General features: G+C 38.5%; 1 protein-coding gene across 4 annotated transcripts; it reads right to left on the reverse strand.

Moving 5' to 3' along the window:
• Window positions 1-472: 472 nt before the first annotated feature.
• PRDM4 (PR/SET domain 4) lies at window positions 473-24,467 on the reverse strand. 4 transcript variants are annotated; one of them, XM_077168635.1, is made up of 13 exons: window positions 24,169-24,282; window positions 23,734-24,000; window positions 21,893-22,005; window positions 20,065-20,198; window positions 18,202-18,387; window positions 15,903-16,688; window positions 12,009-12,158; window positions 10,904-11,022; window positions 9,853-9,938; window positions 9,080-9,207; window positions 8,100-8,414; window positions 5,746-5,914; window positions 473-2,406 (listed from the first exon to the last, which is right to left on the reverse strand). In XM_077168635.1, exons 4-13 carry the CDS (start codon window positions 20,195-20,197, stop codon window positions 2,094-2,096), a joined length of 2,385 nt encoding a protein of 794 aa, XP_077024750.1. In that variant the 5' UTR covers window position 20,198; window positions 21,893-22,005; window positions 23,734-24,000; window positions 24,169-24,282; the 3' UTR covers window positions 473-2,093. The 4 variants fall into 4 exon arrangements, with proteins under 4 accessions (XP_077024750.1, XP_077024749.1, XP_077024748.1 ...); XM_077168634.1 differs by lacking the exons at window positions 21,893-22,005; window positions 24,169-24,282 and adding an exon at window positions 24,336-24,467; XM_077168633.1 differs by lacking the exon at window positions 21,893-22,005.
• Between the last annotated feature and the right edge of the window lie 3,035 nt (window positions 24,468-27,502).

A 27,502-nucleotide genomic window follows, 5' to 3' on the forward strand; every position in this document is an offset into this window, starting at 1 on the left:
CCTCTTAGCATGGTGACTTAACCCTACAGCAGCAACAGACGTGGCTGCCTGAAACTGGCAGAGAACGCTCAGAATAAAGCCTTGCCAATAGCACGGTTGTTAATTACTCACGAGAATAAATAATAAGCAAAGGCAGTTGCTTTCTCAAGCTGTTTTTCAGTCTTCCTCAGTTTCTATCTTCCTTCTTTAAAATTCTTCTTGGCATTACACTTGAACTATATTGAGCAGAATTCCAATCAGTGTTAGGAATTAAACTGAAAGAACTTAACCCAGCACATGCTGCTGAGATAAAGGGACAAAAAAGAGCTTGTGGTTCCAGCACCAGTTTCCTGAGACCAGAGTAAGCCTGTGGCATGAACCACGTTCAGCTGCCGTCCCAAACCACCCACCATGCCTCACCCCCCTCCCTCAAATGTAGACTGCCCACAGTTTTCCAAAGAAGTGGCAGAGCCAAGGCACTATCTGAGGGAGGAAAATGGAAAGGATAACTGGAAACACAGGAGGAACAGTTGATCTAAGCACTGTTATGTGGAAACATGTTAGAGTAGGGTCTCAAAGCTATATCTAAGGATGCTTTCTTCCTTTCTAACCTTAGAGGAATTCAAGTTGCACCTGACTTTCTCCTAAGACTCATTCATCTTCCTTCGTAATACAAGATTACAAGAGGAATCCGATATTTTAAAAAGTTTTTATTTTAATCCTTCCTAGAGGAATACAGATTTAAATGAAATACATTCATTCCATAAATACATTAGCAGCAAAACCTTCCCACCAGAGTCCTCTCTGCTCCAGCCGAGAGGTTGTGCTATAGAGCAAGGGAGCATGTTCCTTCAGCCCTGCCAATTTAAGGGTGTCTGCTTCCTGCTGAAAGCTGGATATGCACATGAAATAACTAGGACCCTGAAAAAGGCCCATGAGGTGACCTATTAAGCCTTTACCTTCTAAATCATTTGGTACCCACCATGTTTAACTGGTAAGACCCACCATAGAGCCAAGTCGGAGAACCAAACTTTGTCAATTTAGCAACATCTGGAGTCATCTGTTGCTCTGAAAGCGGGCAACATTTCAATGGTGTCTTGATACTTTTCATAGGTTAAGCCAAATAAAAATATTAGACCATTCTCTCTCCTTATGTAGGTTGGGGTACTGCTCTGTCATAGACTAGCATGCACCTGCCTGCTGTCAGATGACCCAGCAGGCATTATTTGGGCTCTCTATAGCTACCTCCAGGTTCCTTTTGTCTGAGTGGTTGGGGGCTTTACTGGAGACAGACGTATCTAAACCTACAAAGTTTTCCAAGTAACAGTGTTAGGAACAGACTCGCTCAATTCCTTCAGAGTTAGTTTCTTGAGTAGTGGCCCAGGCATCTCTCCTCTTTTTCTATCATTACCCAATGCCTGGCTTCTAGGTGCCTGCCAGATAGTTGGGAAGCAAAATCCACCCTAAAACGCCTATGAACTTTGGTGACAGAATGAACTGTAGTCAAGCTCGGTAGCCAGGACAGGTTAAGGCAGGAACTGCTTTTTGTTTGCTTGTTTATAAAGAGCTGGTTTAAACTTGTTAGCTGCAGTAAAAGGAAAGACCCTACATTGCTATGTTCCAATCCATTTTGGCATGATTATAGGTTACAGTACTTTGCATATATAAAACACTCCGACCACAATCAACAACCTGGATGTCTGTGAGGCAGGGGCCAAAAGTTTACAGCATGAAGTCATAGGGCTGAGAGAATGGCATAATACAGGAATTCAACATCAATCTGATTTACTTGTTTAGACAGAAGGCAGCTTTGACTCGGGTATAAATTCATCTCCCAGACTATCATGCAAATAAGGAAGAGACCTCAAAAGCTGACACTTTCCTCACCAAATATCACTTAAAACTAGGAACATGCTCAGTCTTCTCAATCAGTTTAAGTGTTTTCATTAGGATACTTTTTTCTATATGTGCTTTATCCATTCCATTTAGTCTGTTCTGACTACTGGATGGAAGGAAATAAGCAACCATTTTATATAAAAACCATTGTAGTGGATAACCAGTTATCTGTGTTTTTTTCCTATTGCATTTTCTATCCAAAATAGTTTCTTTTCCTCTTATTTATGTGCAGACAGAGACTCATCAGCTGAGTACACAGAACTATTGATTCTACAGTCTTTTGTCCCCATAGAGTCTACTAATTCTTCCTCCTCTGAATCTTCTTCCTCCTCCTCCTGTGCTGATGAACTACTGGAGGTGGGCCCTTTGCACGTTTTCAGGTGGCGGGTGAGATGATATTTGGTTAGATAAGCCTTTGTACATTTCTCACAGACATAATCCCGTTTTCCTTCATGAGAATTGAGATGCTTCTTTAAGTGATTTGTTCTCAAGAAGAGCTTATCACACTTGGGACACTTGATCTGACGTTCTCTACGAAGAACACAAGAAAGAACATTTGATTTTGGGGTGCAAATGATAACTGAGGCAAGCACTTTTTCTTCATAACTTCAGGCCTTTGTTAGAGCAGCTCTAACTTTCTAGAATCACTTTTTTTATATGCAATATATCATACAAGGAATCAGAAAACATTAGAATAATTTAAAGAACTATTGAAAAACAAACACTTGTAACAGAACCACCCAGCTCAAGGGACAGAACATTTCCTGCAGCCCATAAATCGCTTCCTTCTCATAAAAAGTATCCTTTAACTTAACTTCTGTTGTTAGTTTTTTAATCTGCTTTAAAATGTTACTAGGAATGCATCGCCACATAGCATTTTGGAATTCTGAATAAATGGAAATCATACTACACGTGTTTGTGCGTTGCTTCTTTCACTCAATGCAATGTCTGAGAGATTCATTCAAGTTGCTTTATCAATAATCTGTTCCCTTTCACTGCGGTATACTATTTACAAATACACCAGTGTGTCTATGGTATTAGATATGTCTAGTGCTAGTGGATATTTGGGTGGTTTACAATTTTGAGTGATCACAAGCAAGACTGCTATGATTTATTTTTATAACTTATCTACTGGTCTGCATGTATACAAGTTTCTCTAGGGCATATATCCAGAAGCGGTACAGCTGGGTCAAAGTATATGCAGATCTTCAACTTTACTAGAGCATGCCAAACTGTTTTCCAAGTTAATCTACCAATTTTCACATTCATCAGCAGCCATTTTAGAGTTCCTGATGCTCTACATTCTCATCACCAACTGGAGAACTCATATTTGGAAATTTTTGTTAACTGACCTGAACAAAACGGTATCTTTCTGTGTTTTTGTGTTTTCCTGATTATGTGTTTTACGAAATGTCCATTTTTCTGTCTTTCTCCTAGACCAGTGATTCTCAACTGGGGCAATTTTGTCCCTAGGGGATATTTAGCAATGACTAGAGGCATTTTTGATTGTCACAATGGAAACAGCATACTACTGTGGCATCTAATAGAAGTCAAGAACTAACCACCCTAGAAAGCACAGGGCAGTCCCTACGACAAAGAATTATCCAGCTCAAAATGGTAACAGTGTTTAGGCTTGAATAACCTTGGCCTACATATTTTAAATTGAAAAGAACCTCAGAGATCACATGGACCATGAAACTTCAAATTCACCTTTCTGAGCAGCTGATTTCTGTTTTAATGAAAACCCAATATGTGAAACAGAGAAAAGGGAGTTAAAATGCTTGGAGGAGGAGTAAGGTTGGGAGTTCTAAAGCCTGGCTCCCTGACCATTTCTATCACCCTATCTGACTCGGAGATGGCCCTGATGGATTCTGTAGAGCTACTCTAAAACCATCAATCTAATCCAATATTTTATTTTACAGATCAGAAACACTGTGTATAGCTTGCCTAAGGTCACAAAAAAACCCAAATTAGAAGTCTGATCTCTTATCTAGTTGTCAACGATTTTTTTACGTCCATTCAACACACTTACTTGTGCCTAAGATATGCCAAGTACCATTCCAGATGCTAGGCCTATGGGATATGGATAAACTAAGTCCCCACATTCACCAAGCTTACATTCTAGAGGAAGAATTACACCATAAAGAAATGAAAAAAATACAATATGATGTCATAATAAGTATTATTAAAAAATTACAGTCAGGTAAAAGTAATGAAGTGCTAAACAAGTTAGCCAAGGAAGATGTGCTAAAGAGATGACATCTGAACAGAAACTTGAATGAAGTGAAGGAGAAAGACTTGCAGGTCTCTGAGTGGGGTTAGAGGGAAATTCTAGGCAGAGGTAGTTCAGTGCAAAGGCCCAGAGACTGGAGTGTTTAATATGCCCAAGAATTATCAAGGGCAGGGGTGGTGTAGCTAAAGCAGAGTATGAGGAGAAAAGGGGTAAAAGAAAAAGTGGGAAGTATTTTCACCATATCATAAGTACCATCACAAAGAGATTTCTAGGCCATGGTAAGGTCCTGGGCTTCTAATCCAAGTGTGATAGGAAGCCACTGGAGAATTATGAGTGGGGAAGGACATGTTTTGACATATATTTTAGATGAATCACTCTGGCCTCTACAGACAGAATACAGTATATTTTTTTGTGTGTACCAGTTTGTGTGTATTTGTGCTGAGGGGTGGATGAGGTAAGAGAAAAGCAAGTACAGGGAAGCCAAGTGGGAGATTAATCAAGTAGTCCGTGTAAGAGACACTGGTGGTTTGGATTAGGCAATTGTATTAAATGAGAGAAGCAATGAAAGGCTGAGTTAACGACAATTCCAAGGTGGGGTGGATAAGTAGTACCATTTACTCAGTCAGCAAATACTAGGGGAAAGTCAAGTTTGTGGGAATATAAACTGCTGGATTCTGGGCATGTTAGGTTTGAATTGCCTAGTGGACATCCAAAGTATTACAGATGCTGAGTGAAAGAACGGATAAACAGGGCTGGAGATGTAAATACATCTAAACTACAGGATTGAGGAGACCTAAACAGTAAGCTCTTCCTCTCAGGTTCCTCTCTCACAGACGAAGGGCAGAATCAGTTTCTGCCCCACCCTTACAATCTCAGGGAAATATTGTGGTAGAGGAAATCCTGCATTTGGCTTTGGGGCTGCAACTGTTTTCTTTTCAAGCAGATAAAAAGAAAGAATGCCAATGCTATTATATCTACTTTGAAATACCCAAAAGGAAAAATACAAACATCTGAAAAGGTTACCAATGATCTCCATATGAAACCCAAGTCTCATTCAAAAATATTTTGAGTGAATACTGCTTCTTATTTGAATGACTTACACCAGCTTCAATTTTTGACATTCTAAAAACATCTTTCTATCCTGTGGGAGCTTGGCAAACAGGCTTATTCAATTTTCTCATTGCGACGGAGTCAGTTACAGATTTGTTGAGAATGAAGTTTTCACTGGTTAATATCTGACAGAGCCAATTCTCATCCCAAATGGAGACAGTTATACAAGTAATCTCAAAGTACATTATATCAGGTTATGTTGTGAAGTGGCAACAAAAAGCAAGTCTAAATTTAGGCACTGCTTGAAGGAATAAAGAGTGAAGCTTAGGGAAAACAATGACTCCATTTTACTAAACAGATTGCACCTGGAATAGTGTTCACTTCAGGTATCAAATTTGCAATTAGATGACAGGATGAAAAGCTGCAGAAACTGGGGACATCTGACCTCCAGAAAAGAGGTTTTGGTGGAACCCAGGCGACTCCACCATGGCACCAAGGCAGGCAATTCTAAGTGCCCATGCGGGCAAGCTTGGCTTTAGTAACATAAAGGCTCACCTGAGAGATATCTAGGCTGCAGGGCAACTTACTGTGTGTGGATGAGCACATGCTGCTTGAGGTCTTGCCTCCGCATAAACAACTTGTCACAGTAATCACACTTGAGATTTTTCTCGCCCGTGTGGATAACCATGTGGGACTCCAGATGAGCCTTCTGGGTGAAAGACTTGTCACACAAAGTGCATCTGTAGTTCTTCTGACCTATATATTAATCCAAATTATCTCACTGTGAAGGAATAAACCACTAGCATTTTTAAGACTAACAGGCACACATATGGCTATGTGGAAGAGGTGAAAATAAAACAGAATTGACTGGAGCTTCACTTTCTAGGGTTGCGCAACTAAATCTAGTGAAAATAATCTGATCTTCTAGTATTTTTTACCTAAAGATATACATTTTTCATATTTACAGCTTATACATATATTTTAAAAATCTGTGAAAACAGAAAACCTCACTTACAATACCAGCATACAACCTAATAGAAACAACTTAATAAAAACAAAAATTAATCAATTAGAATACTTACATACAGGCAAACATATTTTTACAGTTACAGGCTACATTTTATAGTTTCATTTCTCTATTATTATTGTACAACCTTATAAACCAGGGATGAAATAAAATCCTTCTAAAAATTCAAAAATAAGATTACTCAGTCAAAGGATGGCATACTTTTTCTTAAAGGCAAGATGATCAATATTTTAGGCTTTGTGGGAATATGGTCACTGTTAGGACTTACCCCAAAGCAGCCATAGACAATATGTGAAGGAGAGGATGCATTTGAGTTCCCAAAAACCTCTGTTTATAAACAGAGGTGGTAGTTTGTTAATCCCTGAAAGTTTAAGTAAATCTAGTGAGGAGAACCATTAGTAAAGTAGCCCACTTGAACAGAGGACAGAGAAAATGTGGGACTATCCAAGTCCAGTGCCCCCAGATACTCCCAGAAGGAGAGATTATCGCTTACACATGTTTCTATCCCCAGTGCCTAGCATGAAGCCTGATGCGCAGTATATACTCAATAAGCTGGACTGATTTAAGTGTCGAAGGTGTATTTTTAGGGAAGTACAATGAAAGATAAAGTTCTTCATCTCTTGAGGCATTCATTAATTCAACATATTTACTGAGGGATGATGATGTAACAGCACTCTTCTGGATACAGGAAGTCAGATAAATGAATAAGTCATTGCTCTAGATTCTAGTGAAGGGAGAGAGACAATAAACATGCAAACAAATGAACAAATAAGCTAAGACAGTTTCAGATAGTGATAGTGCTGTAAATAAAACAGGGAAATGAAAGAGAGAATAATGGGGAGACTCTTTAGAGGTCTGAGAAACTGACATTTGAGCTAAGGGCTGTGTGGTAGTTAGGTTCAGTTGTCAACTTGGCTAGGTGAAGGTGCCTAGTTTTGTTGCTGTGGACATGAGCCAATGGTACATGAACCTCATCTGTTGCTCATTACATCTGCAGTCAGCTAGGAGGCGTGCCTGCTGCAATGAATGATGTTTGATTTAATTGGTTGGTGCTTAAATGAGAGAGCTCAATATAGCACAGACCAAGCAGCTCAGCATACCTCATCTCAGCACTCACAGATCAACCCAGGCCTTTGCAAATGCAGAAAGGAATCACCCTGGGGAAAGTTGTTGGAACCCAGAGGCCTGGGGAAGAAGGCCAGCAGAGATTGCCCTGTGCCTTCCACATAAGAAAGAACCTCAGTTGAAAGTTAGCTGCCTTTCCTCTGAAGAACTATATGTTAACTAAATAAGGCCCCTTTTATTGAAAGCCAATCCATTTCTGGTATGCTGCATTCCAGGAGCTAGCAAACTAGAACAGGCTGAATGACAAAGAGTTCTCCTTTGGAAGACGTGAACAAATGACCCAACAAAGAAAGCCAAAACTTTGTAGTCTACATGAAAAAATAAGAGAAGGGTTGGTATGCATGGTGTTTAGAAAATGTAAGCTCAAAAAGCAAAATTCTGGCAACATTACTGAGGTATGCACAAAGGAGAAAAACTGGCTCTGGCTGGTGACCAGGGGTAAGCACTACTGGGAGGCTCAGGTGTTTATGTTTATCATGATTTTACAGAATTCCCTTTGCTTTAAGTCCAAACACACTGGTTAACTTCCTGATTATCTGTATTTTCTCAGCCACCTTCAAACTATGCAGAGGGTACCTGAAAAGTGAAAACCTCAATAAATGAAAATAACCCCTCCAAGGTATCAGTTTTCCCACAAATGTTCTACTGCTCAATGAGGTGCTGCTGACAGCCAGCTGATTTGACATCATCTCAACTCTAACTGCAATGCCAATATCTTTGCAAAGAACTTTATGAGGCAATTTCTAATTGATGCAGAAATTTCTATTTTGATGATCCAATACAACTTACCAGTATGTATCTTGAGGTGAGTCCGCAGGTTGCTGGGGTCACTGAAAGCCTTGCTACAGAAATCACACTTATGGGGCTTCATGCCCATGTGACCCATAAAGTGGACGTGAAGTTTGGAAGGAGAAATAAAAGCTTGGGGGCACATAGAGCACTTCCATTTCCTTTCTTTGCTGTGGTTTGGTCCATGGCTGCTTCCATGGCCCTGGCTAGGAAGATGGTTATGGATGTGGCTGGTCAGGTGGGCTTTGAACTCTGTATAGGAATTGCACTCCTTGCCACAGTTACAGAGGTGCACATCCGGGTGTTCAGGAACACCTTAAAAAAAATTAATCCATGTCTGCTGATACATACAACGTTTTAAAACTTGCTCTTGACATTAATAATTACTTTTACTTTCTCACTTTTACCAAAATTTCCAGCTTGCTCACTACCTGTAATACTGAAATGCCTTGTTTCACCATCCAGAATAGTGGCACACATATAAGAGCACAGGGCATCTTTCCTAAGCAATAATCTTTAGATTTTGTAGCAGAAGCAAACTCTTAAGCATCACTTTTCACTATGACACATTAAAAAGAGAAAGCCTATGTAGGTTAAATCAACTTCAAGGGGCTCTGCTATCATTCATGACCTTAAATCTCGATGGAACTGCTTGGTTCCCTGCCCATGCACTCCCACCACCACCCAAAAAAAAATCTCAGTGGAACTGGCTTAAAAAAACACCGTGAGAACTCCATATTCCCCAAATCAAAGTCTGAGTGTGGAAGGTCACTTCAATAATGTTTAGCTATTAGCATTCAGTTTAGGAAAGACCTGAGATTTTAATACCTTCACTGTAGGGATAGTATCTTTCTTTTACATACAAATGAGGGATGTGGTTTGGCTTCTGATGACATGAAAATCACTACCAAAAATTTATTTCTAGTTCCATGAGTTTTACTATGCTAGATTCATGACAAACAGTTCTCACATTAACTTACCAATCTGCTGAGCATAATCCCGGCTATAATAAAAAAGCAGTTCATTTTCAGGAGGGATATCTTGTGAAGTGCAAAAGTAGATTTTCCCATCATGGGGATAAGCCACCAAATTCTGCTCTTCCCGGTTCCTAAATTATCATATTTAATAAAACAAGCTTATTAATTTTGGAGCATATCCTAAGCACATCATATCCCATTAAAGAGCAAAATCCTATGTGAAAATATCTAGTTATGATTTTTTTTTCTGGGTCATTTCTGCAATTCCCTATCCTATTTATTATGAGGGACTAATATAGGAAAAAAATTCTTATTATATTAGTTGATAACCTTTCATAGTCAGAAACATTAGAATCTTGTATGGGAAGCAAACATTAAATAAAATGAAGTCTTAAAAATAATTAAAATAGTCACCCATGACAGAGATACGTGGCTGAACAGGAATTAGCTCTGACAGCCTGGGGTGGTGACTAATAGCCAGGAGAAAAAGGAGGCTGCCTCCTTGTAAATTCAGTGGTGACTTTATCATTTCTTACTGCATTGGTAAGGTGAATAAACTGTTCATAAAGGAAGAACAATTTCTTGTGTTCTGATGTATAATGAATATTAGTCGACCTCTATTGTAATGAAGACATTGAAAAGTCTTAGGCCTTAAATATCTCCAGCTATCAATGTAATCTGGATTGTTCTATTTTTATCCCTTACTTTATGCCAAACTTCCTGTTTAAAAAACATCTGAATTGTAAGTATTTCCTTCAGACCAAGACCATTCTTACCTGGCTTTGCGCACAAACATCATCCAATTACATTCATTTTCATCAGTTGTAATTATGTAGAACTCTAGGACACCATTGTGGTAAATCTGCCGGCAGAAGAGAAACATAAATGTCAAATGAACTGACTGATACAAAGGGCTACTAAATTTAGGCTAACAATCAACTCATTTACTGTGAAGTAGGTACCACCTTTCCTTGTCAGTGTACAAATAAAGGTTGCCTTTTCCAGATGTTTCTAATTTCATGAGTCTCCCCATTTCCAGCAATACAACAGAGATCAGCAGAAACCTACAGTTATTGCCCAGAGTATAAAATGACCATGTTCTCAATTTTTAATATCTTGACTTGACTGGAAAGGACAAAAAAGACCAGTCTACTTGTCTTCAGCACTTATCACCTGCTAGGCTGGAAAGACCGAATGAATATTAAGGATAGGCAACCACTCTTCTAGTTATTTTTCCAACTGGACATAGTATTCACCTATGTTCTATTTTGGATACCAAAATTCAAGGCCCAGTGCCAGTGGCGCCTTACCTTTCCAAGCCTCACAAGACCCGTTTTCCCTTACTCCAATTTTGCAAGCATCATTCCCAAACCATTGACTGAGATTCTATATAAACATAAGTTATAAGAATTCGCTCACGTCAAAATCTTCCAACTTCAGCCCCTCCTATTAGAAAACTAGAGAAATAATCTTAGTTTCTAATTCTATAATTGTTTCCTAAACTAAATATTTCAGGAATGTTTTAGATGATTACAAAAGAAGATTCTCATATAAATAAAGTCCATGTCCTCAGTTACCACAAGTGATTACAATGCAGAATCAATGAGTTATCTTATAAAATGGAGATTAAGATAGCTTATGCTGAATATTCAACAGCTGATATTATGCTGTGTATTACCACTTGGTCACCAAGAATAGAAAGGACATAACATTAAATAAATCACTGATACGTGAATGGCACTGCCTAACATCCTGAGTAACTTCAGTTTTAACTACTTTATAATTAAAAATGGCCAAAAAAACACAGAAAAGTTTCATAACACTCACCTTCCAGATATTATTAACTGCCTTGTCTGTCCAATCTGCTACTTCCATGGAGTGACTCTGTTGGCCAATTAGAGGTCCAAAGCAAGTCCGCACAGGAATGGTTTCTCCAGTCCACACACCTATCAGTTGGAGAACACCAGCTATATAATCAATGTTTTAAACAATGGGGAGGATACATAAGAGGGTGATTAACCCATGCAAGCAGTCTTATTTTTGGTGCACCTAAGAACTGCTGAAATTCCAGTGCTCCTGAGAGGCAGCTAAGCCTGTGGTGCTACTTCTCTGTAAGTATGTAAAACGCGATGAATAGATTAAATGGGGCTCAGAAGAAATGCAATATAAGCAGCAGCATTAAATATTCTTGCACCCAATTTTACATACAAGGCACGTGACCATGTCCATCAAAAATGTTATTTTGGAATTAATTCACAAAAAAGAATAGAGAAGATTATTCTACTTAAAAAATATATAAAACAAGTACTACAAAATAAATCAAACTTCTAAAATCTTTTGTGCTTAAAGCTCTGGTCTGTATTATCTATGTTCACTTTCAATGACTGATGTCCAAGCTACAGCTGAACATGAAATCTAATTTCATATTTTCAAGGAAATAGCAGAGTAATTCAGAAGCCATATTAAATTCAAATAGGGGTAAATATATTCTGGCAATCTATATTTCTTATTCCTTTTTTCCTGTTAAGTGTTAGACAACTTGTAGACATTCAATCTCAATCTCATGATAAAAGATCATCAGTAGTCAATTTTCTATCTTCCTCCAAAAGAAACTAAGTTCAAGGAGTGTTTTGTCAAGATAATTGACAATTGTTAGTGGATGGCACAGCAAAAAAAAAAAGTCAGGTTTTTAAAGACTCAGGCCACAATTCTCTCCTCTACTCAACTGTTTCTAAGAAGGGAGAGGTTTCCCAATACTGTTTTCAACTTGATTTACTGCAAACACCACCAGACAAGACAAAGGAAATCTTAAGCCATAAACTGATTGCTAAAGCAATCAAATAATCACTACATTATACAAAGACACTTTTACAACTCTGCCCTTCAAAGCAAGAAGAGACTTGGTAGGATTTTATGGTTCCAAAGTTCTTACCAACTTCTGCTCCCACAATTGACTGGCGGAGTACAAGCTGTTTTGGGAGAGAAAGCCTCGCTCTGCTCTCTATTGGAGTGTCAGGAACAAAAGTCACTGGTCCATGATCAGGGCAGTCTGAGGGATAGGCTCGGTCACAGAGAGTGCACCCTAAGGATAGGACAAGTGAGAGACACAAATGGGTTTAGTGCTAGGATGCTAAATCACCACCTGCTTCCTAAAATTTAAATGCTAATTATTAAACTGTAAGCAGTAAGAAATAAGATTCTAGTAGAAATACTCTGATAAAAGATCAACTTGCTTACACTAAAATAATATATCCAATCCTATCTCTCTTTGGACAAGATTTGTACTTTTTCTTTTCATTCAACGAATAAGTTCCTTATTTAGTGCATAAGAGAAAGGCTGATGAAAAAACAACAAAACATTACCTCAATCAAGTACATTATTCCTTACATTAAGTAGATAAGAAATGTTTAGATGTGATACCTTAACATCCAACACATTTCAATTCCACTGTAAGGGGAACCACAAAAGGAAGCTCATTGAAAGGGTGTTAGACATGCAGAGGCAAAATATAGATGGCATTACAGGACACTGGAGTCAGAGCTAGCTGTACTGTTCTCTTTTGCTTCACTGTTGTTCTCTTTCGCTTCACTATAAACAAACTGGCAATCAGGTTTTGATGACAGATTCTTAAGACAAAAGAAAATTTGCAATCTGCTCTTTTGGAGATGTGGAATCATATTCTTGAAGACATTTGCTTAAAACTCTGTATTTCTTATTGCTCATATGCTCTTTCTTATTGCTCCCTTTATAAACTATCTCTCTCTATATATACCATAACTTCACTTTCAGAAGCTGATGAGTGTCTTTCTTCCCCAACAATCTTCTCTCACACTACTCTTTTATACTTTCTTACTTCTTTAAGACGTAGTACTCATGATCCTATCAGTCAATGACTGTGTCCAAATTTTCCAAATTCATTCAAGAACTAGGTATAATATGTAAACCGTAGAACCACAGCCATCTAAATGTCTTCTTCTCCCAAGCAATCCATCAGAAATTTCTTAAAAGGCATAAAATATCAGTCAGTTGTTATACTTAAGCAAAGTAGTAATAATACATTACTTCTTCAAGTAATTCTTTACTAAAAATCCTCTGAATTATCAGATTAGAGATCCCCTATAGTCAATGAGAAATGATTCCATAATGCTCTTTAAACAGGAAGGGATAAACTCTAAACAGATGAGTTTTAAATTTTGCTTTCTGCCAAAGCACTTAGAGAAAAAAAAAATCAAATGCTTAAGAGATTTCTCCAAAGATATACAAATGGCTAATAAGCACATGAAATGATGCTCAGTACTAACAATCATTAGAAAAAGGTAAATCAAAACCACACCAATTAGGATACCTATAATTTAAAGGAAAATAAGTGTCGGCAAGGGTGTAGAGAACTGGAGCCCTCATACACTGTTAGTGGGAATATAAAATGGTACAGCTGCTTTGGAAAACAGCCTGACAATACTTCAAAAGTCAAAGAATATTCTACACCTAAATATATATCCAAAAAAAAAAAGAAAATGTGTTCATACAGAATTCTGCATACAAATGTTCCTAGCCGCACTATTCATAATAACCAAAATGTGAAAACAGCCCAAATGGCCACCAACTGATTATACGGATAAAAATATATACTATATCCATATAATGGAGTATTATTCAACCATAAAAAAATTAAGTGCTGATACAGGCTACAACATTAACTTGAAACATTACAACATTAACTTGAACTTGAAAACATTATTCTAGGAAGTCAGACACAAAAGGCCACACATTGTATGATTTTCCTTATATGAAATGCAAATCCAGAGAGAAGAAAAGTATATTAGTGGTTTCCAGAGAATAGGGGATGACTGCTTATGGGTACGGGGTTTCTTCTGGGGGTGACGAAAATGTTTTGCAATAGGTAGTGGTGATAGTTGCACAATTCTGTGAACATACTAAAAACCAGTGAAGTGTACGTTTTAAAACACGTATGTAAATTATATCTCATCAAAAAGCTACCTTAGAAGTAAAAGGTTCAGCCTGTATGCTTAACATCAGTTGGCTTATTTAGGCCACCTATTGTTTTCTACTCTATCAAGAAACATAACCTATATTAACTACATTCCTGGATTAAAATATTTTAAAAATAATAAATTTGAGACATTAGAAGTAGTCTCACCACTGCTTGGTTTCTGCAGCACCGTCCTGGGCTTCCTCCTATTTGTCTGACCCCCCTAGTCTCCTTTATAGGCTCTTCTTCCTCTGTTGCTGCATCTCATGGTCCTATCCCTGGTCCTCTTCTCTTCTCATTCCACTCTCTTCCTAGAAGATTCACCCCACTTTCACTGCCACAATTAACATCTAAATACTGATAATCCCTAAATATTTCCAGACAGACAGGTCTCTCTCTGAGCTTCAGATCCAACTTCTCATTAGACATCTCTACTGGCTGTCTCACAGACCAGTGTCTAAAACGGGACTCATCACCACCCCTCCAAAAACAAAAAATCTACTCCAAATTCATTATTCTCATATGCCACCACCATCTAGCTCCACAGCGCCAGAAACCAAGGCCTTCTCCTTAATCCTTCTCTCCCCTACTTTATCCAATCAATAAACTATTTAGTTCTTATAAATTATCTCTTAATTAAACTCACTTCTTATTACCTCCACTCTAGGCTGAAAAATCACCACCTTTCCATTTAAATTATTGCATGATCTTCCTAACATGTTTACTTGCCTCTAAGAAATCTATTTATTCTCACATTGCAGTAACCATTCACCTTCTCCCAACCCTCACTCCTTCAAACCTTTGACTGGTTTTAAAAGACCCTTGATTGCTGGCTCCTACTTCTCTCACCACACGAACCCTCTCCTTGTTTTCATTTTTTTTTTTCCTTCAGTTCTGGACCATGCATAATTTAATTTTAGGTATTTACAGGTGTCAGTTCCTATATGGGACACTGTTCTTCCTGATTCTCAACTGACTACATCTTCTGTTCTTCAGGTCTTCACTAGTATTTGTGCTACCTCTCTTTAAGTCTCCCCTGACTCCTTCCAACTTAGTTAGATGCTCCCCCTCAGACTCTTTAGCACCCTGCACTTACCCCATCTTTGCACTGACCACAGTGTATAGCAAGTCTGTTTACTTGCCTAAGTTTCCCAACAGACTATACCCTCCTTAAAGGCATGTACTCTCTTCTGTTGAACACTTTATCCCAGCATCCAATAGAGACTGGCATATTCGTAAGTATCCCAACCTGTCTTCTGCATGAACAAAGCATGCAGTGACACAAATCAACTGTTTGTACACTGCTTTTCATTGCTGCAGCTCCATGAAAGAACTTTTACATGCTCAATGATGGGAATGGATCCTGAGCAAAAATAAAAGGGTGCATTTATATATACACCTATATTATTCTAAGAAAATAAAAAACAAGTGACTTAATAGATTTTTTGCGTGTGTCTTATTTGAAAAAGCACACGCCATACCACAAAAAACATCTACTAAAGTTTACTCCTATAATTAACGCTCCACTTTTGAAACCTTGGGAAATACTTTAAATATTGATGGTTTAAGCTATATGTAAAATACAGACATGACCACTTCATGTTTCCTAACTTCAGGAAGATGCTATAAGAATCAACGAAATGTTCATATTATCATTTGGCTTGTTTGAAGTAAAGGCTTCACATTAAAATTAAAAATAAAAAGACAAAGAAAAATTCCAACATCTAGTTACTTTTTATATTTCCTTAATTGATGTCTGACTTTGGGCTCAACTTGTTAGGGATGATGGAGTTTACCACCCTTATTTCCAAAAGAAAAAGGCCAAGCACACTCACAAATTGTAAACAAGGTTGCCATATTTTCCTTGTTTGAATTGGAGTCTTCCATTTGCAATGAAGGTGGTACAAAAGAAAGACTGTCTGAAGACACATCTACATGACCTGTCCCCATAGCAACCTCCTGGGTGATGGAGGAGACAGCCACAGGTTCTAGGCTGAGGCCAACTTCATGGAGGGAAACAGATTCTAGGGAGGCGAGGTTGTGTGAGGTAGAGAGTGCCACGCTTACAGAGTTGGTGCTCATGGCCACGGTGTGGATGGAGTCACTGAGGGCACTATCAGACATCCCGTTGACCCGACTTGTGATGTGGTCTGTCTCCATGACCACAGGGAGCTCCAGGCCATTCCCATGAATGGGTATCACACCACCATGTCCTACAGTGTCTGCTGCAAGGCTGTTGCTCACAGAATCCACGGACAGAGATTCATGACTTCTGGAGCCATTTGGAATTTGGGAATGCTCGCCTGTAACACTGTCCATTGCAAGCTCCTCTGCCATCCCATCTGTAGAGATTGGGCTGGTAACCCTGGAAACGTTCTCCATAGTGATTGTTGTATCCAATGCGCCATCACTGGGATGAAGACTTTGGGCACCATGTGTGTTCACAGAGCGAGAGTCTATTGAAACAATGCCTGGTTCTAATCCAACATTTCCACTGGACTGATAGGGATCTAGTGCTGAAGGATTATTGGTGATAGATAATGCTGTATTACCATCAACATTTATAGAGTTGGGGTGGATATACTGAGGAGGTGGTCTGTCAGCTAAATAAGATAAAATACCTAAGAAAAGAAAAAGAGGAGATATCAAGGATTTGGGAGTATACTGGTAAATATAAAGAGTGCACCAAGAGCTAGAACCTTTATTAATACTGTATATTGAAATTAAAATAATCCATCTACTCCTTCAGTTTAATCAATATATATATATATATACATATACTTTATAAATGCCAACACACATATCCCAAATGTTGGCACGCATAATACCATAATTCGCATGAGATACAGAAATCCTAAAAAATTAACTATATTCCTTTGAGGTCAACTGAAAATTAATAATTTGATATATACATGGCTACAATTCCTGAGTCCCACACTGCCAAAATTAATTTGACTCGAAATAACTGGAAAGAAAATGATTTAAAAGAAAAAGATTTTTCACTATGAAAAATTTAAGTATAACTAAGTTTGAAATTATTAAAGTATTATCACACATTAGATTCTATTCAAAACAAGTCACAATTGTACCTGCCTTATCAAAATATTAAAAGAAAAAATCATGCTTATATGGATGTGATGAAAGGGTATTTACTACAATGCCAGTGAGGGTATAAACTACTAAAATCCCTTTGAAAAGTCATCTGGCAGTACATATTAAGAACTTCGTATTAAAAAGTCCATACCCTCTTCCCCAGGAATCCCATTAATGGTAATCTACAAAATATTTTTGTAAATATTGTACACAATGAAGCTCAAAAGAGCATTAGCTATAATGGTAATAAACAAAAAGTGGAAAAATAAAAAATCCAACAGCAAAGATTAATAAATCATGAAATATCCATTCATGTAATGCATTATTAAAAAGGATAATTATGAAAAGCATGTAGTAACAGGGAAAAACAGCTGTGTAAAAACAGAAAAACAGGGGTGGTATAATGGTGGCTCAATAGGCAGAATTCTTGCGTGCCATGCCGAAGACCTGGGTTGAATTCCCGGAGCCTGCCCATACCAAAAAAAAAACAAACAGAAACACACGAAGTGTAAAAAATGAAGATATAGAAAGTTTGGTGTTAATTATGAAAATCAGGTAAAAAAACAAAACAAAACAAAAAACCTATAATCAAAAAGATAAGAGTATACCAAACTGGTGGGCAGGGGACCTATGAGTGGTTCCCCTCTCATTTTGCTGAATTTTCTGAAAGGAGAATATATAATAATTTCACAACAGAGTAAAAATTCAATAAACTTTATTTTATAACCACAACATCATAGCAGGATATGTGTTTGGTAGAATTATATTTGCAAAAGTATAAAAACGGAATCAAGGAGATGGTGGAGGAGAAAGGAAAACTTAATCTTTATATACCATTAAGAAAGTAAGCTTAGCCAAACTGTTATATTAACAATGTATTATCCACACATTCTAAGAAAAGTACATAAATACAAATATTTCTTCCCACCTGAAGATTAATATCTAACAGTGACAAACAGAAAAAAGTGTTATTCAAGTTTCCAAGAACTTAAAATTGGCTCTATCCTTTTTCTCTAACATCCAAGTAATGGTAACACTTACCAGGTAGAATGGTTCTGAAGTAACTGCTCTCCAGGTGAGGGTAAGGTGGTGGAGGTAGGGTATAGTTTCTTTCAGGTAACCCACACATCACTCCTCGATCCCCAATACCCATTGGGAGCATCAGAGACAAAGCAGAAGGCAGAGAGCTCAGGGAGGGACCGAGGTTTGGAATTGCCACTGGCAGCCCTAACAAAAAAAATTAAAAGAAAGTAAATACTCTGAAACTTTGCTTCTATAACCACTGGTTAAACTCTTAGTAAGGTTTTTCAATACAGGCAAAAATCTCACCTAGTACTCTGCATAAGAAAGTAGGCTTTCTCATCCACAGTTAGGTAATTTTGTACAGATAAAGCCACAAACAGGACTAAAGAAAGTAGCTCTAGTCCTAGTTCATTCCCATGTTAATTTTATAATGCCAAGTTGATCCTCCAGTTACCTGTATTGCTCTTAAGTACCAAAATATTTATTTTATAATTAATAACCGAGATTAAATAAGATTTTTCTTTCTTAAAAAAGATTTAAGAAAATATTTTGTATAGAGGAAAAAGATGGGAGTACATATACCAAAACGTTCACAGGAGTAGTCTCTGAGTGGTGATATTACAGATTTTTTCTTTTTACTTTTATGAATTTTCCGTTTTATATAGTGAAAATGTTTTCACTTAAAAAAAATTCAGATATGCTTCAACTTGGAAAAATAATGTAATTTAAAATTACATGCTAAAACTGTACATATATACTTTCCTATAGTTTTTTGCACAGATATTTCACAATTTTAAAAAATTTTAAACCTTAGATTACCTCTTCCTTGTATTCTATTTACTTTCAAAGTCATGAAATGGCTCTCACTCTGCCTAACTATCATAATGAATGCGCACCAACTTGGTCAGTGCTGATTTGCAAGTTTTTCCCCGGGACAATATTTTTTTAATAGGATCTTCCTCCTTAACAAGGGTATCCACTAAAGAGAATGCCCAGGAGGCAACTTAAATGAGTTAACAACTAATAATTTAGAAAAAAACTTTCTTTGGGGACACTTAAAGGAAATGAAGAAACACTGCTTCAGATGAATCTTATTTAATAAGTACATTTTACTAATCAAGCAGATAATTCTTAATGGAAAACTACTTAAACAACTTATATATTTCTTTAAAATACTCTTACACATTAACTCCTACTTTTTGATAAGTCCAACACATTACAATGCCATAGTCTTAAGAACCTATTAAGAATCTTACAATAGCTTACCATTGTAAGAATCAATAGCTTACCTGTTTCTTTTCTATTTGAAAAGGAAAAGAAAATGAAAATTTAAAGAAAAACCAATTTTAAAGGTACAACAGAGGTAGGGAAGAATGAGATTTCCCTATATTATTTTTCTGAGTATTGAGGCTCATGGGGACTTCTATGAAGGAGCTGGTCCAAGTCTGGCACCTCCTCTTTCCCCATAATATACACCTGGCACATCTGTAAGTTACAATAACTTAGTTTCAGGCCTAGTAGAAAATAAAACTCAATGCCCATGCTTTCTGGAAACCATTATTAGAGCAACTTTAACTGATTACCTTCCATTACACCAGACACAGGGTGACAGGTGTGAACCAGCTAAATGGATAGCCCAAATTAAACTACCTATGGACAGGCCACTAACCTAAGAGGACTATCATAAAAAAACTGCTTCTCCTATCCACTAGAAAATCTACAAAAATGTTCTTCCATTATTTTACCGCATGTGGAGCTGCCATTCCAGCCTTCTTGGCTTTTCTCTCCCACACTTAAAGGGGCCAACATCCTCTAGGCTCTATTTAGAATTAATTAATAGTGCAATTAATGCTGAAATGCAGTTACTCCCTAGCCATTTACCTGGGGCAGAGATGGCATTGTGAGTGGGTGAGGCAGTCAAACCCAGGTGATTTCCTGAGACTGGCAAGGCATTGCTCACAGAGGACGAAGTCAGCTGCTCCATCCCCACTGGGCTCAGGTTCATTTCATTCATCCTAGAAAGAGCATACACTACTAGTTACACAAAGAATTAACTGGTGCCACTGCTATAAGATACTTAAGAATCCAAAACAAGGGAGGCAGGGAGATAAGAACTTAACCAACATTACTTCATTTTTATATTCACAATAAATCTCTGAGATAGCTATTGTCATACTCTTTTTACTGATAAGGAAACTGGGATTTGGAGACATTAACTCAGTCAAAGTCATACAGATAGTTAAGTAGTAGAACTAAGATTCGAACTTAGGTCTCTCTTGTCCAAACCCCATGAACACTAACTAAAGCAAAGTTAATAATCCTAGAGTACACTAATAACGAGAAGAGTTTTTTCTCTTTTAACTCACCAAGATTTATTTCACGATATTTATTTTCCCCAACTGACTTATTAATTCAAACCATAGTTTTAGAGGCAGTTTTTTTTAAACTACTCAAAGAATTTTTTACTAATCCTTTCACAGGGAGTTAAAGCAATTCTGGATCTGAATCAGATTATCAACTGTGTGAAGAAGTACCATATTTTCCCCAGGGATCAACATTTTATTAAAACTGTATCAATAATCTTAATACCTTCCATGTACTGAGGTTCATTATCTAACTACATGATAAAAAAAATTACTTCAAATTCTCACACCAACTTTTCAAAGTAACGTTGATGAGGAAACTGAGGGTCAAGGAGGGCAAGTCATGTACCCCAAATCACACAGCAATTAAGAACTAGAGCACAGATCATGCTACAAAATACTGCCAAAAAGTTCTCAAATACGCCAAACTTTGTGATCTACAGACCATTTTTGGCAGATTGAAGAATCTGAGAAATCATCTTTTCCATGCAATCCATCTTGCTCTTGAAAACCTCAGGAGACTAAAAGCGAAAACTAGTTTGACCAAGACATTAATGGAGATTGTAATTAGTAAGTGTTATTTTCTGTATCAGAAATTTAGACTGCTATATCATAAACACAATAATTTTGAAAGGCTGGCCAACAGCTATTTAAAGAGGTCTCTAAGGATACCCAGTTCTTACACTGAACATTTCAGTAATGCATGTTCTTATTGTGTGACCCTATGTACGTATATGTGGCAAGCTGGATGGGGAAGGAACAATCATATGGGCCCACATGTTCCACCCTTAGCAGTGAGGAAAATCTAAATAGGTTTTTAATTCTGAAAACCAAGATAATACCAGCTATGAATCAACCTGAAAATAATAAGAGTTGGCATTACTCCCTCACTATGTGCTAGGCACTGGGCTGTGACTTATATGTAACTATCTCAGTTTTTATAACTGTTGTGAAGTAGGTAGGTGCTATTATTTGGTATTATTCTTAATCCCATTTTAGAGATGAGGAAACTGAGACTCAGAGAGGCTAAGAAACTTTTCCAAGATCTCATAGCCAGTAAGTGGCAAAGTTGGGATTTAAATCATTATCTAATTTTAAAAATCCATGCTCTTAACATGGGTTAAGAGAGAAAAAGTAAAAAAAAAAAGACAATAAAAGAACTGTTTTGCCTTTTACACAGTTTCAATAAATCAGGTATATTTATTTATACTTATATCATGGGATGTGTTTAAAGTCCCACATAAACTCACCTGCATTACATTCAATGTCTACAAACTTCACCCTGACCCTTGCCAGTTTCTCTCATAAAACTGTTTTTCCAGACTAATAAAATGTACACTGCTTACCTAGCACAGTACCTTGTATGGAGTAGGCAACCTAAAAAATTACTTATTTGATTTGTAAGTGCAAACTCATCATTCTTTTCAGAAAGACAACTGGAAGCTTGACAAATGAGGCCCTATGAAAAACAGAACATTAATACAGTAATTTACTGTGCTACTAAAGAAGGTAAAAAAAAAAAATCCTTGCAGCCTTAATAAACCATAGCCACTTCAATCTTCAAAGTTTCTGGGTTTGAGCTAGTTAAAAACAGAAGTTCTGTGTAACTTTTTATAGTTATAAACCTAACTAAAACTCCAGTATAGTAGTGTCTTAAAACAAATTGTTTACAGTAACTTTTAAAAATAGTTTCCTTTCCAACCTCATCTAGGCAGAATGGCTCCTGCAAATTAAGGGTGGCAAGAAGAAGGGCCGTTCTGCCATCAATGAGATGGTAATCAGGGAGTACACCATTAACATTCACAAGCACATCCATGGAGTGGGTTTTGAGAAATGTACCCCTCAGGTCCTCAGAGAGATTTGGAAATCTGCCATGGAGATGGGGACACCAGATGTGTTGCACTGACACAAGGATCAATAAGGCTGTCTGGGCCAAAGGGATGAGGAATGTCCCATACCGTATCCATGACGGTTGTACAGAAAATGTAACAAGGATGAAGATTCCCCAAACAAGCTCTATACATTGATTACCTACGTACCTGTCACCACTTTCAAAAACTTAAGACAGTTGATGTGCACGAAAACTAAAAGCTTATCAAATAAAATCATAAAATAACTGCCCCAAAATAATAATATTGGAAGTCTGAGCTGCAACTCCCATTTCTGAAAATTCCTGTATTAATCTATATGCCTAATCTGGAGATGAAAAATCAAAATGGCTTTTATAAGTTGACTCCTAGGCTTTCTCAAACCAGTTCAAACCAGTATTTATGGGGGAGGCGCAGATTTATGCTTTGTTGTGAGTCACTAAAATGTGATGACTTCAGCCATAAAGCAAAGGTAACCAGTATTCCATAGAGAAAGCAGGTGAAGGATTGTATAAAATGATCTTCTTAAGATACTCCCATTCTAAGTGCAATTCTATTCTACCTTCCTTTCTCCTATGGCATTCTAAAAAGCAATCTTGGGAGAAAGGCCAGGGATGTCTCACTTTTCTATTCATTAGTGTCATAAAATAATTTCCTCTTACTTCTATGATTTCTGTTTCTGACTGACCTTTGCATGAACTATTTGCCAGTTGATGATTTCACATCTTTTCCTTAGGATGATATACAAGAAACTAAATGAAATTCAGCCACTTTGCAAGAAGTAATGACAGTTTCAATAATTTCAATGATTTCTTGCTTTATTTTCCTCAATCTAAGCACAGCACTACGAAAGGACCCTGACAGGCCAGCCAAATAAAACTATTTCTTTGGCCTGTTTCTGGTGCGGTACTATAAGAGTGCTTTAAACATTAGCAAGATGCCTGCAGAATCAAAAACTTCCCACTCTACCATCCGTGGTCTGATATCATAGGCTAGTCAGCAAAACTCAAGATGAAGCATGGTGATGAATTATAAACACACTTCGTATGCAAGGTAAATACATTATTAAATGCTCAAATAACTTAAAGGTAGAGCCAAAAATAAAGGTGTGGCTATTTGGCGCGATATCCGCATTTGGAGTAAATTAGGTTAAATGAGAATACATTCAACCCAATGCTGGATTTTTGGATTTCTAATCCTATCTACTACTCCCTACTGTAACCTTCCCAATGGCCCCCAAAACAAAGGCACCAAATTAAACTCTCATTTGCGAGACTTCCCAAAGATGTCATCAACACTGAGCCCACCTGCCCACTCACCTGTGATGCATTCGCTTGGGTCAACTGGCAGAGAAAAGTGCACACCGGCAGCGAGGAAACCGCATCAGGGTTTACGTTCCAGGGTCACGTGCTACCGCCTCTGGCTTACAACTGCTGCACAAACGCGGCCACACGCCCCCGGGACCGTCTCGGGCCGCCCAACTTCTTCCGAGGGCCGGCGGCCACGCACCCCGCTTCGGGATGGGGCATGCCGGGGACCCACCCGGGCTCCTTTCTCCAGAAGCTTCGGGAGGGGGGCTGTCCAACCTGGGGAGACGAGAGTAATCACCACAAATGCAGAGAGGACGTAGCCCCCGTCCCCTCGCTACGGGACAGCCTGGGTGCTGCAGACACCGCCTCCCGAGGGCAGCCAACTCCCTGCCCGCGCCCGCCGACAGCCCTCGCTCCTTCCGGCAGGGCCCGCGCGCAGCCCACCTGCCGGCTGCTCAGGGGGCGCTCGCGCCTGCCCTTCCGCTTTGTTCCTCATCCGGGCAGAGCTCGCCGCGGGGCCAACCCCGAGCGCCCGCCCACGCCCGCACCCCGTAGGCCGCTCGCCTAACGTTTCCCGCCCGGCCCGGCCCGCCGCCTCTTCAAGGCCGCACCCTCACTAGCGCGTTTCCGGCTCCTCAACCACTCTCGGCGTCGCCGCTCCGCCCCTCCTGCGTGCGCTCCCCCTCCCACCACGGCCCGCAAGTGACGCCCGCTCTCCAGCTCCCACTTCCCCGAACCCAGCCCCCTTCCGCGCGTGCGTGGTCGCGGGAACCGGGGCCTGTGGGGGGCGTGTCGCAAAAGAGGTTCAGCCGAGAACGCTGCGTCTCAATCGGGCCTGGTCGAATCGACGCACGAGTAGAGCGCCGAGTGATCGACCCACGGTTGCTAGGCGACGAGGACCGATGTGCACTCGCGGGCTGGGTCTCGGATCCTAAGCGCCGCTGCGTTTCAAGTAGCCTGAAATCCCCAGATTCAGAGTTTCATTCTTTAGGGCATTTCCTTACTGGGAAAATGCGGGTCTACGCAAGTCCGCAAAATTCGAAATAAGGGATTTACTCAGCCCGGAGATGTTGGCTGTGTTGCCCGGGAGGAAATGACGGTGTAGGCGGAATATTTTTCACCGTGTGTTACACCTAAAGATTGCCCAGTTTCTCTCTTTCAGGTTGTAATTGGTGGCATTTGGGATTTTGTACAATTTTTTCCCCTTCTTTATTTACTTAAGATGGGTTTAAAATAAATTTGTCTCAAACTCATGAGAAATGGCTGTTGAAACTACATACAACACACTGCTTTGTAGCCTCCATACACCAGCAGAACAGCAGAGAACCAGGAATTCCTCCTCAAGTTCAGAAATGCTTTTAGAATTACATTTCCAACATAGGGATACAGAATAGCACATAAACTCTGCCCTTGAACAGCTTGTAGTCTAGCGGAAACTAGTGAGTTTTGAAAATTCAATCTCATGTCACAGGGCAGAGGCACACCCAACGTTTGCCAATTCCCATAACATTTCCCTTCCTTTACTTTTCATAAGGAGAAAGTACGATCCAGACGAGGGAGACAATCACTTAACATTGGCGGGTCACATTGGTTTTTCTCTCTTAATAACAACAAATAGAAATCTCTATCAGGAGTCACCATGTCTCAGTACTGTGAGTATTCCATGAGATGTCACTTCAAATTTGGAACTTTGGGAATTATGCTGTATCCTATAAAAGGCTGAAGGTTTCACCGTTTGGTTTTCTGTACCTATTCCTTTTTTTTTTTTTTTAAACAATTAATTTTAGAGGTATGCGTAAAATTTAGGTCAGATAAATGTAAGTGCTAAAACTATAACACTTATAGGTGAAAATAGTTGTGATTTTTGTGTCCTGTCAAATCACAAAACATTGAAAAATTGACACAGTGGACGCCATCAAAACTAAAAACGTTTGTTTGCAAAAGACAGTGTTGACAAAATGGAAAGGCAAGCCACAGGCTAAAAGAAAATATTTGCAAAACAAGTGCCTGATAAAGGACTTCTATCTCTAGTATGTAAAGAACTCTTTCGACTCAATAAGAAGGAGGCAACACTCGGTTTTTTAAATTGGGCAAAATATTTGAACAAAGACTTCACCAAAAAAGATATAGTCATTAAGTACATGAAAAGATCCACAAAATCATTAGCCATTAGGAAAGAACTTAAATATCCATCAATTGGTGAATTAACAAATTATGGAATATCTAGACGATGGATTACTACTCAGCAATATTATGAAACAAGTATAACGCTTTGGAGTAAGGTCCATGTGGTTGAGATTGAACAGAATAAGAAATTGGGGGTGAATGATTTGTGGAGTTTAACCAAAGAAATTTGAATTTGGATGCCTTTGAATTATAACCTTTAAGAATAAAGATATTTCATCTTCAGATTTTAACTTATTCCTAGCATTTTGATAATCAGAAATATATTTAAATTTGGAACACTACTCTGTTGATAATTTATTTGACTGCATAACCTGTGGACAGCCATTTTGGAGTGGTCTTGTTAGAATAGAATCAAGGAATGAGTTTTTGGCCTAGGTAACTAACACCGGGCTTTTGACTCCCTTTAGAAGTCTTAAGGGGGAAAAAACTAAACTGCTTTTCTGTGATTCTTGGATGGTACACAAGGAAGTAGCAGTTGCCCTTGAAAAGGTGACCTCACAAAGACAGAAGCGAGATTACCTAAACTGTTATTCTCTTTTAGGGGGACAGACATAATCCTGGTGGGACATAGGCTTAATTGTTAAGGCTGAGGGTTTGAAGAACAGAGCACTTGAAAATGTTAGGGAAGAACATTTATTCTTCATGTTTCAGTAGAGGGGAAGGAATACATGGAGGGAACACTTCTACTTCTCTTTATACATTCTGTTTGGTGAGTTCAGGAGAAAAAGGCTGTGTCACAGCCCCATTCCCCTCTCCTTTATTCTTTGGGAATCATTCTGTCCATAACACACATCCTCCTTCCCTCTGCTTCACCCCCTTCACTACCACGACCACCCTCCTTCCCTCATCTTGTACAAAGCTTCTTGGGGCAAACTCATACCCTGCTGGGGAAGCCAATTGAATCAGTGATGCCCACAATGGACAGTTAAGCTCTTTAATTTAAGCCCATTTGTCTTCAGATCCAAAGCCACATTATATAGTTTGCTTTATCAATAACAAGGCTGACATTTTTTAACTATATGTCTTCCATGTCTACTTTTTTGGGGGGGAGGGGGTCATGGACAGGCTTTGGAAATTGAACCCGGGTCTCTGGCATGTCTACTTTTTAAGTTGGCTTCAAACTCAGGAGGGAAACAAGAGAACATTATGAATGGCGTCCTAAAATTCTAACAGTAACGCTAAAGGAATTGAAAAAGTAACTGAAAATTTATTTCTAAATAAGGTCCATGTGGTTTTTAGACTTGGTTCTACCGAAGTTTTAGTTACCATCTTTTTGTAAATGGTTTCAAAACCTAGAAATAGATGGACAACGCAACTTATTTTTAACTGAGTTCCATTGTGATATAATTCACATACCATAAAACTCACCCATTTAAAGTGTACCATTCAATACTTTTAGTGATAGGTGCACCCATCACAACATTCAACTTTAGAACATTTTCATTACTTCAAAAAGAAACCTCATGGACTGGTAGGAAGATGGTAGAGTAAAAAGCTCAAGAGTTTTGTCCCCCCTCCAAGAACATTAAAAAACCAACAGAAACTGGCAGAGTCAATTTACTCAAAGTTCTGGAAAGCCGTTAAAGGGTTG

Source organism: Tamandua tetradactyla, chromosome 7, assembly GCF_023851605.1.
Source record: "Tamandua tetradactyla isolate mTamTet1 chromosome 7, mTamTet1.pri, whole genome shotgun sequence".
Taxonomy (NCBI): Eukaryota; Metazoa; Chordata; class Mammalia; order Pilosa; family Myrmecophagidae; genus Tamandua; species Tamandua tetradactyla.

Coding starts and splice junctions, on each gene's coding strand:
- PRDM4 (XM_077168634.1), bottom strand. Junction 18,388..20,064: donor CAATGCCATCTCTGCCCCAG/GTAAATGGCTAG, acceptor TTTTTTTGTTAG/GGCTGCCAGTGGCAATTCCA. Junction 11,023..12,008: donor AATTGTGGGAGCAGAAGTTG/GTAAGAACTTTG, acceptor TCCAACTGATAG/GTGTGTGGACTGGAGAAACC.